Genomic DNA, 14224 nt, shown 5'->3' on the forward strand with positions numbered 1-14224 from the left:
CTCCCGAGCCACTGGACCTGCTTCTTTGATCCCTTAATGGATCAGGTCAGTGCTTGTCCTGGCCTGTGTATTCTGTGCACATGTTCTCTGTAGAACACAGCTACCTGGTTCCCAGATGTTTGCCTTTTAGACCAGTTGTGAAAGCCCTTGGGGGCACATGGAACCAACCGGAGGTGGCCAGGCCTCCTTCCACCAGCGGCCGAGCCCAGTGTTCTGCCCACCTTCCTCCCCAGGCAGCCTCTGGGTCTTGGGCTCATTTCTCTCACATCTGGGCCAGGGCTGCAGTCTTCCCTCTTCCTGGCCCCAGCTGTTCCTGCCCTCAACCTGTGCCACACCTTGGTGGCTTCTCACGTGTTCTCCCTCTGCTGGGGCTGTCTCCTGCTGCTGCTCACTGTCCCTAGCCATCATCATCTCAGGATGACGTGATGGGAAATCTCGAGTTCCAGGTGTGTGTACTGTGGGCCTCCATGACTTTCCTTATATGGGTGGGGAAACAGGTCTAGAGGGGCCAGGTGGCCGAGCTGACTTAGACAGATCTGAACTCCTACCACCTCTTTTTTTTTTTTTTAAAGGGAGAGTGAAAGAATTTTTTTTTTTATTTTTTAGTTATTGGCAGACAGAACATCTTTGTATGTGGTGCTGAGGATCGAACCCGGGCTGCACGCACGCCAGGCGAGCACGCTACCACTTGAGCCACATCCCCAGCCCCTACCACCTCTTTTTTAATTTTTTTTTTTTTTTTTGCAGTTGTAAATGGACACAATGCCTTTATTTTTATGTGACGCTGAGGATCGAACCCAGTGCCTCACACATGCTAGGCAAGCGCTTGCCACTGAGCTACAGCTCCAACCTCCTACCACCTCTTCCTCCAGCTTGTCCTGTCAATAATTCACAGGCAGATTTGAACTTGGATCAAACACTTTATACTGTGAGACATTCTAAAAGGGAGAAAATGTAGTCATACAAAAAATAATTGCCTTTGCTCTTGACAGCAAAGTGGCTGTCATGGAGGCTGCCTGGCCATCTGGAAGCCATAATACCAGGTTTTAGGCCTTGCCCCAGAGCCAAGGGGGAGGGGTCCGGCCCAGGCCTGGCTGAAGAGGCTTCCGGTGGCTTTGGTGGAGGCCTGCTTGACATTTGGCTTCTAATAGAAATGTCCCTCATGTTGGGGTGGGAGCTGGTGGTGGGCCTCCAGTGACCAGACGAGTTGGTGTCTGAAGAGCAGGAGTTTGTGGCCCTGGTTGTGGCTGCCTGTGGCTGGTGTCTGTGATGCTGCTGTGGCTGGGCAGGGCCTACCTAGCTCTTGGCCTGGCTCAGGGCTGGATACAAAGAGAACCTTGTGTACCCCCTGTTGTGGCAACTGGCAAAAACCCTCAGTTTGAATGTTTGAACATTTACCCAGATGCCAAGCGCCAGCTTTGCCTCCTGAGCCGTGGCATGGAGGAACCCGACTGACATGGTTTCTCTGCTTTCCACAGGGCAGGCAGGGGCTCTGGGCCCTGTCCTGGGTACAAGTTGGCAAGAAATCAGGGTCTAGAAAGCAGTTAGTAAAGGGCTCTAAGATGGGGAGCTGGGGGACAAGCTTGCAGAGTAACAGGATGGGGGGGACCAGGCTTCTCCCATGGAGGCCAGACCAGGCCCAGCAGGGGACCAGCTGGACCCTGCTTGGTGGTTATCCTTGTGGGTGGGCACTGTTCCATTACAGTTTTCTGTCTAGGTTCACCTTTAGTTTGGAAGGATCCTGGAACCTATGTGTGCTTTTTTATCTTGGGTAGAGAAAAAAAGAAGCGAACTTCAATTGTTACCTTTAAAAAAAAAAAAAAATTAAGTCTGCCTCTGTGTGGGTTTGTACAAACTGTGTTAATTTAGGTTAGTTTGAAATAGCAAGTACTCAGGGGCCCAGAAAAAAGGCTGAAGTCTCTTTCAACCCTGAAATTATATAAATACGTTTTACTTAGTGTCTAAAAAGAACTTGTAAAATGGAAATGATAGATGCTTGATAAAGGGAAAAAGAACAGAAATGGAAAAGGATGGAAGAGGCTTGCAGTCCCACAGAGTCCTGCGGTTTCCTTCCTGGCTCTGCAGAAGCTGGGGTCCACGTGGTTTCCCAGAGTTGCTGTCACACTTCATGTATAAATCTGTGTTTAACTCTTTGCTGTGTGCATGAAAATGTCAGGACGGTTCTGGTGAAGGCCAGGGTGAGTTCACAGTCAGAGTCCCTACCCCACAAAGCCACCTGCTAATGGACATGCATGGACAGCAAGGGGCCCACCAGTGCATGGAAAAGCAGACCACCCCAACCTGCTCCTCAGATCCCCTTACCTGAAGCACTTATAGTTGGCCTAGAGGAGGCATCAGGACCTCCCTAGCTGACTCTGGCTCAAGAGGGTCCCCCAGGGCCCTGGGATGTCCTCCTTGGAGTCTGGTCTGGGTGCTCTGCCCCTCAGTGCTGAGTTTCACTTGTTCCTTCCTCTCAGTTGCATCTTCAAGGGCTTTCTGGCCACCTGGCCTCTTCCTGGCAGGTACTTGGGGCAGAGCTGTCCCCTTCCGAAATGCTCTCAGCTGCTGGAGAAGCTGACTCTTGCAAGTACAGCTCCTGCAATGCAGTAAAACCAACCTCCGTCAGCGCTACTGAGGCCAGTCCTCTCAGCATGTCACCACTGAAACCAGGCAAAGAAGGAATCTTTAAATTAAGGACATGATTCAAGCAACCTCTGAGAATGTCTGGGATCCTGTTGGGAGTGACGGGTACTGTGGCTTCCCCTTCTCTGCTTGGTGGGCACAGTAAGACTTTACCACGTGGAGATAGGGTTCAGCCCCATCAGTGGCTCTGGACACCCCCAGAGGCTTCCCACCAAATGTCACCATCTATCCTGTCTGTGACATTCTTATGGAAGGAGCTCTGTAGAGGAGTGCACTAATTCCTGCTAGACAAGGGTCTCGCTAAGTTGCCTAGACTGGCCTTGAACTTGAGATCCTCCTGCCGCAGTCTCAAGAGTAGCTGGGATTATACATGTGCCCGTTCTTAATGTCTTAAAGCCTGAACCAACAAAATATTTGTTACTGAGGATCATTTATATGCCCAACTTTGAGGTAGGAACTAAAATTATCCCTCCATTTCTGGATGAAGACATTAAAACACGAAGATATTAAAGCTATTTGCCAGAGAAGCAGCCTGATTCCAGAGCTGAGGACCACACAGGAGGTGCTCAATCCTCCTGGGAGGGACCATGCTTCTCAGAACAGGGGAGGGAGCTTGCTTAGTGAGCCAACCAACCAAGACTCCTGCCTTGCAAAGCAAGGCCTTGCCACTGGGGGCTGGGGGGTGGGCTGAGTAGGAGGCTGCATCTCCAGTTCTGCAGTCTGGGTGCATGTTACTATCACAGGCTTCCAACAGGAGGCCTGTTCAACACTTCTCAGCCCCAGTGCTGTCCCCACAGTGCCTAGCCATGTTCCCAGGAGCTGCATGAGGCCCTGACATTGCCAGATGCCATGGCACCTAATTCTCATTTGCCCATGACCACAGGATGGGGCCTCCCTCACGTCCCTGCAAGACACTTCACTTTTTAATTCACCAAGCCTTTAGTTTCTGGAGAACCACCATCTCTTCACTCCATCCCTACACGGTCTCTTCACTCCCACTGTCATGAGTGGCAGGGATCAAGATCAATCAGGGGAGCTATTTTTCAGATAGAAAATGTACAAAGTCCTACTCAAGAGGGAGCTAGGATATCCATAGTGATGTCCCAGGCCCCGCAGGCCTGACTGAGGTGTGTGCTGGATCTAGCTGGGCTCTCCCTGGCTTCCTCCCCAGCCCCTACATCCTCCCCGCCCTAGGTGTGGGCTCTTAAGGTACAGGTAGTGAGCTGAAGTCCATTATGTCAGATCAACAGATGGAACTTCACCAGGCAGTGCAGGGTCCTTGGGTGGTTACCGAAAATCCTGGGAGAGAGTAGCTGCCTGCTGTGCTGGGCTATGTGGGGCTTTCAGAGCTTCTCTCTCTGCCTCATCCTCCCCGCTGTCAGAGGAGCTGTGGCTGGAGCTGGGGAGAGAAGAAACGCCATCTCTGGATGTGTCCCAGTGCACTCTGGCAGGCCTCATCCCTACCAGGGACTTGAAGTGCTCCTCTGGGACTGGATGGGACTGGCAGCCAAAGTACAAAAGCTGAGCTAAAAGGGCCACAGGACTTCCTGCCAGCTGCTGGGGAGGCAGAGGTGATGTAGCCAGCCTAGAGAAGCTTGCCCTCTGCCTCTTTCTTCCCTCCTAGCCTATAGGAGGCCAAGACCAGGTGGGACTGGCCAGGCCCATTCCTGGCTAAAAGTGCTTCTCAGCCTAGCCACTCCCCAAGCCATTTGAAGTTCCCCGTTTCTTCCAGCAAGAACTGCAGAAGCCTCATGAAGCCAACAAGCTACTCTGCAAAATGCAGAGTCTGCTGCAGGAATGTCACTGCTCTCTGTACCTTCCTGAGGACTGGTGGTCAGATGGCTCTGGAGACTCTGCCGGCCGCAGATCCATGAAGATGGTGGGAGGCTCTATCCTCAGCCTCATGCCGTCAGCCAGCTTCTGGCAGGGCTCAGCCTGGAAGCCTGGCTTCGTAGAAGCACATCTGTGACAAGAGAAAGGCAGGGTGGCTGAGTCCTTTCTCAGGTGATTACTCAACCTTTGGGCTTGTCCAGTCACACCGCCCACGGCAGGCACTGAAAGCGTGCCCACCAGGTAGAGGTAGGCACTTCTAATCCCTCTGCTCTTTCATTATCCACAGTCAGCCCAAGCAAGGACCATGCTGCCAGCAGCACTTGGCATGAATAAGATGCCATGAGTCCATGCTGTCCAGCGTGGGGCCACTTAACCCACAGCTTATTCACATTTACAGTTTTGTAGATTGGGGGATGGAACCAAAGGCCTCACACATGCTGGGCAAGTGCTCTGCCACCAAGCTACATCCCTAGCCCTTTTTATTTTTTGAGACAGGGTCTTGCTAAATTGCTGAGGCGGACCTCAGACTTGCAATCCTCCTGCCTCAGCTTCCTGAGTAACTGGGATTTCAGATATGTATCATGTGCTTAGCTGTTTACATTTAAACTAATTAAATCAAGTAAATAAAAAATTCAGGGGCTGGGTTGTGGCTCACCTAGTATGGGTGAGGCCCTGGGTTTGATCCTTAGCACCACATAGAAGTAAACGAATAAAATAAAGGTATTGTGTCCAACTACAACTAAAAAATAAATATTTAAAAAGAAAAAGATAAAAAATTCAGTTCTTCAGTCACTCTAGACACATTTCAAGTGCTAAAGAGCCACATGTGGCCGGCCAGTGGCTACCATATTAGACTGTCCAGATCTAGCCATGTGATACTTTTGCTTGCCAGGCACAGAAACCTACAACTGGGTTAGGAGTAAAGGGGGATTCATCAGCACCCAGATTCCTGAAAGGGTGAAACCACCAACGTGTGAGAAGGGCAGGGATACGCTGGGCCTGAGGGGACCGCTGAGCTGTCTCCACCTCCTCCTCTTTCCGTCTGCACTTTCACTGCAGATTGCCATTCTCTGTATGGCACGACAGGTGGCCTTGCTGATCACAGGCCAAGGGCTGGACTAATTAACTGTGACAGAGGGACAGGATCATGTGATAACCTTCCTACTCCCAAGGAGGCCATGTGGATAGTGGAGGGAAGGTCTCCCTAGGGATTGGAGAAAGAGCAGGGAAGACGGCCCAGGAGAGGCAGCCTTCCTGAGTCTCAGTTCCCCAGCTATGAAGTGAGGATACTGGAGCACCTGCCTGATTAGATCCTTGAAATAGAATAAGACAGTGCACATGAAGTGCCCCACGCATAAAAGGCCCAGTTAGTACTGCCTTATCATGGACCAGTTCTAAAGAGATGACAGGGGCTGGGTGCAAGGCATATGCCTAGAATCCCAGCAACTCATGAGGCTGAGGTGCTGGAGGAATAGCTCAGTGATAAAGCAACCCTGGGTTCATTCCCCAGTACCCAAAACAAAAAATAATGACGGGGTTATGACCGGCAAGAAATCCTACCTGCTTCTGGCCTCCTGCTCCTCTGTGTCTTGGGGTGTGTCAGCAGGCAGCTTCTGGGCAGGGGCAGGGGCTCCAGACTCTACAGCACACAGGAGAGCCAGCTGTTCCAGGAGCCTGTCCTGGGAGTGTGGTGCAGTATGGGCTGTGAATTGTCAGAGAAGAGGAGGCTGCTTAGTGGGGATTTGGTCCCCTTTGGTTTATAGCAGCTTGAAACTCAGGACCCCTTGGGCCTCTTCTTGCAGTGTGCCTTAGTCTTGAAGGTAGCCCCCAGCCCTTTATCAGGCTTCCAGTGAGCTCAGCAGGGATGAGGGGAGCAGCATCTTAGGGGCAGGGACCACTATATTTGAGTCTCACAAAGTAGGGGCAACTAAGTAATAGAAATTTGCCACTCTCTATCTGCTACATTATGGGTAATCATGATAAATGACTGCCCATGTGTGTTTTTTAAAATAGCAAATGGGATCAGCTTATAGATTAATTCCATTTCTACCTTGCCTTATAGATTACATCTTCCTACATTAGTAAGGATTTTCCTCATTAAAAAGCAGAGCACTCTGGTGTAACTAGCTCAGCGAGACTCTTATTGCATATGGGTGTTTCCAAGTTTTAAACAGCACTGCAACATATATCCTTAAATACCCACTGTGCGCTTACGAGAGATTTTCAAAATGGAATAGCAATAGCTTGCTCAGTGGATGTGTGCCTTTGAACTAGACTAGATTCAGCTGGGCACTGTAGCACATGCCTGTAATTCCAGCTGGCTGAGAGGCTGAGGCAGAACAATCACAAGTTTGAGGCCAGCCTGGGCTGCGAATGTAGTTCAGTGGTAAAGAGCACTTGAGTTCAACACCCAGTACCATAAGGAATAAATGAGCAAGTAAATACATAAAGCAGGCTAGATTCTGTATGTTGCCCTCCAGAGGACACAAATTTCACAGATACTCCCAGCCTATAGGAGGGTTTCCCCACATCCTGCATAAAGAGTGTGAATTACAAACAAAGCTGTGTGAAAACAGCATAGAGGCTGTGGGTCTAGTGGAGTCTGATCTGGAACAGAGGCTAGAAATCTGACACCTGCCTCTACTCACTGTGTGGGCCCAAGAGGGTGGAAAGCTTTTGTGTTATTTGCAGAACTTCTCAGAGTAAGGCCACAAGTACTGTGACAAAGATGATATCCTTAGCTTTCTCTGTAAGCAGGAGTGTAAGCATGAGTGTGAGCAAGAGCTGACTGGAGGAGTAAGAGGCAGGATTGGGACTGGGGACATGATCAGTGGTAGAGTGCTTGCCTGACGTGTGTAGGGCCCTGGCTTCAATCCCCAGCAATAAACACACACACACACACACACACACACACACACACACACAGCAGGACCAACTTTCCCCCAAGAAGAGAGAGAGGAAGGGGAGGGAGAAGGAAGGAAGCTGTGAGTCTTGGAACGGGGGCCGGTCTGAAGGCCCCACTTGTGTCTCCAGGGCCTGGACATGCCTGACACATTGCAGGAAGCCATATATATGTTCATTCAATGATGAGTGAAGGACTGACAACCTGAGTGTTCAGGTTGAGCAAGCACAACAGCTGCAGGGCTGACTATGCCCAGCTTGCAGTCCTCTGTCACTGAGACACCTGGAAGGAGGGCTTGTGGGGATTCACTTGGGTTCTGATGAAGTTCAAGGACAGACCTTGGCTCTGCTGGAGGTCAGCTGCCCACCATGCAGTTCTGGGTGCACCATTTCCCTGCTTGTCTTCTCGCCCTGGCAGACTCTGAAGGATATAATCCAAATCCCACTCTTCAAGTTGCTGAAACAACGAAGCCAGTAGTTATGAGGCTGCTCAGGGTCCCAGGGACAGCAGCTCCTGCCGTCACAGCTGCCACCACCAGTGCAGCTTGTCATGAGACACTGTAGGGCAGAAACAGGTTTACATGCATGCCAGCGTTTGCTAATGGCCATACCCTCCCTGTAATGGATTAGAGATTAAATCCCTTCATTAAGATGGGACCTGCAGGGCTGGGGCTCAGTAGTAGAGCACTTGCCTAGCACATGTGAGGCACTGCATTCACTTCTCAGCACCACATATAAATAAATAAAATAATGGTCCATCAACAAGTAAAAAAATAATTTCTTAAAAATAATTTTTAGTTGTAAGCGGACACAATACCTTTGTTTTATGTATTTATTTATATGTGGTGCTAAGGATCAAACCCAGTGCCTCACACGTGCAAGACAATGCTCCACCACTGAGCCACAACTTCAGCCCCAACAACTTTAAAAAAATATTTAAAAAAAAGGAGGAACCTGCATTCCTCAACACCTTCTTCCTAACCTTTTTTGGGTGGGTCAACAGACCTGCATTTGACACAAAGATGTTCGATCTCAAGGAAACTCAGTGTCATTTTAAAATTGTTTAGGTTTATAAAGGGTCAAGATGTTTGGAGGTTTAAAAAGCTTTTCTTTTTTGTTTGGCACATCCTGTATTGTCAGCTATATGGGAGGCTGAAGCAGAAGGATCACAAGGTCAGCTTGAGCAACTTAGACCTCATCTTGAAATAAAATTTAAAAAGGACTCCGATATAGCTCAGTGGCAGAGTACTTGCCTAGCATGTGCTAAGCCCAGAACTGCAGGGGAGAAAAAAAGAAAAAAAAAAGTTGCTCTTTGGCTCTAACTGGAGAACTTGGTCAAGAGGGTTATGGGGACAGGGTGTGATAGAGGGAGGAAGTTAGCCTGGAATTAATGCTTTGTATGGTTTTGGGGATGGAACCCAGGGCCTCCTGCATACTAGGCAAGCGGTCTACCATCGAGCTCCAGCTCCAGCCACAGTGAGTGTTTACTATCCATGACCTTGCTTCTTGGAGTCCTGCAGTGAGGATGTTGCCAGGGGTCAGCAAAAGGGAAGGATCGGCTTGCTCAGCAATGATGAAGAGCTTCTGTGTGTACCTTGCTGCCAGTTTCCTCCGAGTTACTAGGAAAATCATCAGAACTATGGATATAGCAGAAAGAGGACTACAAGACTTCCCTGTGCCGTGTCGGAGCATCTCCCAGAGGTGACTTGCATGCGCCTGGCTAGGGCCCACCCACTTCACGGCCTTGTGAACCTGGGAGACTCAGTGGTTTCTCTTCTGTCCAGCGGACCAGAGTACCCCAAGATCACAGCCATGCTGCCCTCTATGGTGCTGGCCACCCCACACGTGCTGCATCAGTCTTTTCTCCACTTTCCTTTCTCTCCCCCAGCATCTCATGGAATGTTTCTCCTAATCCCACAAAACTGGTTTTGTCACTCTGCTGGTTTTCTCATTAATACGCCCAATCCAAGTTGAATAGGTACTTCTCTTATATGAGAATGTGGGCTTTCCCGTTTGGAGGATTTTGCTTTGACAGTATCTGATTTTGTATTTTACAAAAACCTATACACATTTGAATCCTGTACTTGGGATTAGCATTCTGGTTCTAGCCCCAGTGTGCTACAAAGGTGTCCACGCTGCAGGGGACAGGCTAGAGGGAGGGCTGGGCAGTGGAGAGGCCTACCTGGAGTGAGAGCACCAGTTGTCCTTCCCGAGGTCCCTCTGATAGTGCCTCTGACCTGAGACCTGGCTCAGTAGACTGACACTGGTCCCTGCAGGCTGGGTCCAGGGCATCCCAGGTTACTTTATGGAGCATTTCCTTCTCTATCATCTTTCTCCTCTCTCTCCGGAGGGCTCTGCGTTTTGCAGAGTCTCGCCAGGCAGCACTCAGAGGCTCTATCCCCACCTCTCCTTCAGGGGATAGGGTGGCTTCTCCCTGTGGGTCCCAGGGAGGACTCTGGAATTGTTTGGTGTTGAAGGACATGGTCCCAAGGTCACCTTCCAGCAACATGGGGGTCTCCTCTGCCATTTGAAGAAAAGTGCTGGTCTCAGCACAGTTCTCAAGAGGCCAGCCTTCCTGAGAAGCCAGGCCCAGTGTACTTGCATTCTGTCCACTCCCAGGTTTGGTGGCAAGTCCCACAGGCACCAGAACTGGCTATCAAGAAAATATGCATCCTCTGTTAGCATCTGCAAAAACACACTTTTGTTTTTTGTTTCATAGTAAAATATACATAACATACAATTTCCCATGTTAACCATTAAGTGTACAGCTCACTGGTGTGTATAACACCCACAATGCTGTACAGCTATTATCACTGTTTCCAAAACTCTGTTGTTGCCCCAAACAGAAACCTGTACCATTAGCAGTCACTCTCCATTCCCCTCAAAGAAGAAAAATTGCATAGAAGAGTAGCCAAAGGGACTCTAGAAACAAAACACAAAGTAAAATCATGTGGAAATTGTGCCACTGGAACTAACCCCAGGGACTAGGCACCCTGGAATTTCTCCCATTGGGCAGAGCATGGCTGGGCTTGGGGGTGATGGTTCTTGTGATGGGTCAGATGATCTAATCCAATCCTCATGTACCCCATTTGCTTGGTGAATGATGCTGGCCAGAACTGAGGTGAGGGAGGTCAAGCTGGGGCGAAGCACCTACTGGATCCTCTCTCCCACACCCCAGCCCAACCATTTTGGAAGTGGGTTAAGGCCTTTACTGTGTTTTCACTGGAAACAGGACATTTAACCACAACTACATCAAGAAGGGCCGAACCAGTCTGGTTGGTGGAGGACACCCAGGGATGAAAGCAGACAGGTGGCTTTCGTTGTGAAGGCAGCAGTAAGTTTAAGCATTAAGACATTAAGCTTAGGGACTAGGGGTGTAACTCAGTGGTAGGGCGCTTGCCTGGCCCATGTGAGGCACTGGGTTTGACCCTCGGCACTGCATAAAAATAAATAAAGGTTTTGTGTCTATCTACAACTAAAAAAATTTTTTTAAAGACATTAGGTTTAGATAGAGTTCTTTGTCTTAGCTGGGAACAGAGATGGAAATGCTTTGCTGCTGTTCGGCAACAACCACAACTAGGAAGCTCGAGACTGAGCTGTGGCCTCTTCTGATTGTGTCCTGGGTTTCCACCTAGCCTCCCTGCCAGGGATGCAGCTTGTGCATTTGCTCAGCCATTTATGGAGCACCTCTTGCCTCTCACTAGAGTTATCAGTAATTAAACAAATATTTAAGGAGCTCCTGCTTGCCTGCTAGGTCTGAGTCAGGTGACTATGAAGCCAGCTGGATTAGGAAGAACCAATTATGACATGCAGTTGTGGCAATGGCCAGACAGTGCAGAGTGTTTTGGTAGAAAATAGAGCAGGAGGGATCTGGAGGAAGGACAGGGGGTAAAATGAGACAACAAATTAAATGTGCCAGACACCCAGGGAAAGCTGAGAGCTGTACACACACACACACACACACACACACACACACACACACACACTTCTGCCTGCAGGGCCTAGAGTCTGTGTTCCACAGACCTCAGGCAAGGACGTTTCAGCCAGAGGGACCCAGATCCTAGAATCATTGTCATCAGCAGGGTCTTCGGCCAGCTCCTCAGCCAGGTCTGGAATCAGGATGGGCTGGTTTCGCTGGAAGATGAATGGCTCTTCGCCGCAATCTGACTGTGGACAAATGAGGGGGCTTTGGGAGATATGGTAGCAGCCATGCTGCCCAGCCTGCCCAGGGGTATCTGGAGACCCAGTTCTCTCTTAAAGGGCTTGCCCTGTGCTGCCTCCTGTGACTGATTTAGAGGTGGGCTTGGCAGCACTACCTCAGGGGGGTGCAATTTGGGGCTCCCCATTCCAGGAGGTGCCATACCTGAGACCTTGCACAGTAAGTGCTGCATTTGTGCCTGGTGCTGAGTAATGAGGGAGCCACTAAGAGCAGAGTCTAGTCCTTCTCCACCTTAAGCATCTCAAACCAAGAACCTTGGCTTGCCACCTCTAACGAAGGTAGCTTATATAGTCCCGCCACCTTTCAGGGACAGCCTTGAAGACAGGGGCAAAGGAGACTGCAGGTGTGACAAGACTGGAGCATGGAGGCTGGGACTGCTCCACCTACTCCTGGGCCTCACTGTGCAATGGATGATCCCTGAGGTCCCAGAAGCTCTGACATGTCCATTTTTGCAGGTGCCCAGGCAGGCACAAACCATTCTAAAACCTTTGCCCTTGCTCTAAATTCCCAGTGCTAGACTGTATGCTAAGAAGCTCTCTCCCAGTGTGTTCCCTGCAGGGTCACTGTCCAGTTTTATATGTGTGCATTTGATTGTTGGTGGTAAACATTTTCCAGGGCCACCTCAGTGACCCCAAACCACCACTGAAGAATCCCTCCAGGGGCTTACCATAATGCACTCAGAGGTGGTGCTAGCCCCATCCCAGCCCAACAAAGAGTTAACAATACAGCAGCAGAATGAAAAGAGCAGGGCTTCAGCCAAAAGCCAACCTGGGTTCTGGGTGAGGGCCAAGAAGTGACCTTGAGGATGCTGAGCACCAATATTCACCAATTCTGACAAATGCAGAAGGAAGGATATAGAAGGAAATGGAAAAAAGAAAAGAACTGGGAACCCAGAGAACACTTTTAATAGGGCTAGATTGAAAGTGAAAACAAAGTCCCCAAATTTAAAGGAGGTCTGCAGAGGGAGCTCCAAAGCTGTCCCTGGTTGGTACCATGCCCATCACGAGGAAAAAGGACTGCTGGCGCCAGAAGAAAGCTCTTGCTTACCAAGGAGGAGTCTGAGTCCAGGGATGGGACCTGGTCTTTCGCAGCCTCAAGGATGGCATCCCAGGGGGAGCTTGGTGTAGGTGCCACATCTTTGTCTTTGGACGTCATGATGGCCAGGCTCATGGGATGTCCTTTCTGTGTGCCATTATCCAAGGAGCCCTATGAAGCATACAGGAGGCTGCCTTTCCAAAGCTTCCACCAGCTGCAGGCCATGGAAACACTCATAGATCTCCACCTCCCACCTGTTTCCTTGTGGTTCAGGAAGCCCATTTACTGGGTGCCAGGGCCTGCGTGCATGTGTGTGTACTACATGTGAAGGCTGCAGAGATATGTGTATCATAATGATGTATGTATATGAAAATGGACACATCACATACAGACACATACGTGGAAATATTCTCTATAACATAGATACTGTTATTTCTATTTCATAGGCTCAGAGAAGTTAGTAAATGGCAAAAAGAATTTTGCCAGGTGAGCTCGGTGGCACTTGCCTGTAATCCCAGAGGTTTGGGAGACTGAGATAGGAGGCTCACAAGTTGAAAGCCAGCTTTAGTAATTTAGCGGGACCCTATCTCTAAATAAAATATAAAATTGGCCTGGGGATGTAGTTCAGTGGTTAAGCACCCCCGGGTTCAATCTCCATACCAAAATAAATAAATAAATAAAAATAATAAAATTTAAAGTTAGGGGTATTTTCAAGCCTAATTACTTTACTGCCTCTTTTTGGAATCCCCAACGGATCTAGTTTGGTGTCGCCCCTTGGACCCACACACTGATTAGCCTCTTTGTATCCTAGAGCCTAAAAGGCCTCCGGTTCCTCAGGAGACAAGGAGCTTTAGGAATGTGGGTGAAGGTCTGGGGAACCCCTGTGGCTAAGAGCCGGCTGAGCCTAAGAACTGGTCAGGGCAGCGGCAGGAGACTTGGCTGGGGGCTCCTGGCTTCGTCCGCGTCTGCAAAAGAGGGCAGGTGCTCGGTGTGTCCCGAGCCGGGGGCGGCAGAGAGGGGAGGCTTCTGTAGCACGCCCCAGCGGGCGTTTCGGAGCTGGGGCTCTGCTCGGCCATTCAGGGCTCAGCATTTCCGGGGCAAGTGAGTCGCCGAGGTGAAGGGAGCCACCAGAGACCGACACGCTCCTCTGACGGGCAGGCAGAGGGCGTGGGGCATTACCGGCAGAGGTGGGTCGGAGGAGCGGAAAATGCCCAACATGTTTCGGGGGAAGGTGGCAGGTGGGGGGCTCTGTGAAGACCGACCCGACCGTGCGGTCCTGGGTCCAAGTCCCGCTGCGCCTAAGGTGGTTCCCAGGGGCAGCCCGTTAGCCCCGCGAGGCGCCGGTTGCCACGGCGACTAGACGCCGCAGCTCCGCGGGGCCAGCCTTCGCCTTCCGACACCCGCGGCCCGTCCCAGCCGCGTCGGGCCAGCCTGCGCCTGCCCTCCGGTGGCCCTGACCTCGCGGGCAGGATCCTCGCATCGGCACCGTGGCGCTGGCACTCGGAGAGCCGGTGGGCGACTAACCGCGTCCCACCTTGCTTCCTGCCCCAGGATTGGTTCCTGGGCCGGCGGAGGGGGCGGAGGAGCCCGTCG

At 50.6% G+C, this 14224-nt stretch overlaps 1 protein-coding gene across 5 annotated transcripts; it reads right to left on the minus strand.

Annotated features, from left to right (window-relative positions):
- Positions 1-2331: 2331 nt before the first annotated feature.
- On the minus strand, positions 2332-14168 carry Dnaaf8 (dynein axonemal assembly factor 8). Of its 5 annotated transcripts, none has more exons than XM_076840435.1 (9): positions 14090-14168; positions 12644-12802; positions 11401-11544; positions 9560-10030; positions 7717-7834; positions 6037-6178; positions 4460-4606; positions 3935-4042; positions 2332-2596 (listed from the first exon to the last, which is right to left on the minus strand). In XM_076840435.1, the coding sequence occupies exons 2-9, from the start codon at positions 12764-12766 to the stop codon at positions 2332-2334; spliced, it is 1518 nt and encodes a 505-aa protein (XP_076696550.1). In that variant the 5' UTR covers positions 12767-12802; positions 14090-14168. The 5 variants fall into 5 exon arrangements, with proteins under 5 accessions (XP_076696550.1, XP_076696551.1, XP_076696552.1 ...); XM_076840436.1 differs by lacking the exon at positions 14090-14168 and adding an exon at positions 13894-13976; XM_076840437.1 differs by lacking the exon at positions 14090-14168 and adding an exon at positions 13894-13976 and having other exon boundaries at positions 11401-11563.
- Positions 14169-14224: the final 56 nt, after the last annotated feature.

The sequence above is a fragment of the Callospermophilus lateralis genome, chromosome 19, assembly GCF_048772815.1.
Source record: "Callospermophilus lateralis isolate mCalLat2 chromosome 19, mCalLat2.hap1, whole genome shotgun sequence".
In the NCBI taxonomy this organism is placed as follows: Eukaryota; Metazoa; Chordata; class Mammalia; order Rodentia; family Sciuridae; genus Callospermophilus; species Callospermophilus lateralis.

Bases quoted from the DNA above. Each gene is read 5' to 3' on its own strand.
- Dnaaf8 (XM_076840433.1), bottom strand. From the start codon at position 13,849: ATGTTGGGCATTTTCCGCTCCTCCGACCCACCTCTGCCG. The intron at 12,803-13,810 runs GTAATGCCCCAC...TATGCTTCATAG, and splicing joins CCTCCGACCCACCTCTGCCG to GGCTCCTTGGATAATGGCAC. The intron at 6,179-7,716 runs GTCTGTCCTTGA...GACAATTCACAG, and splicing joins TGACCTCCAGCAGAGCCAAG to CCCATACTGCACCACACTCC.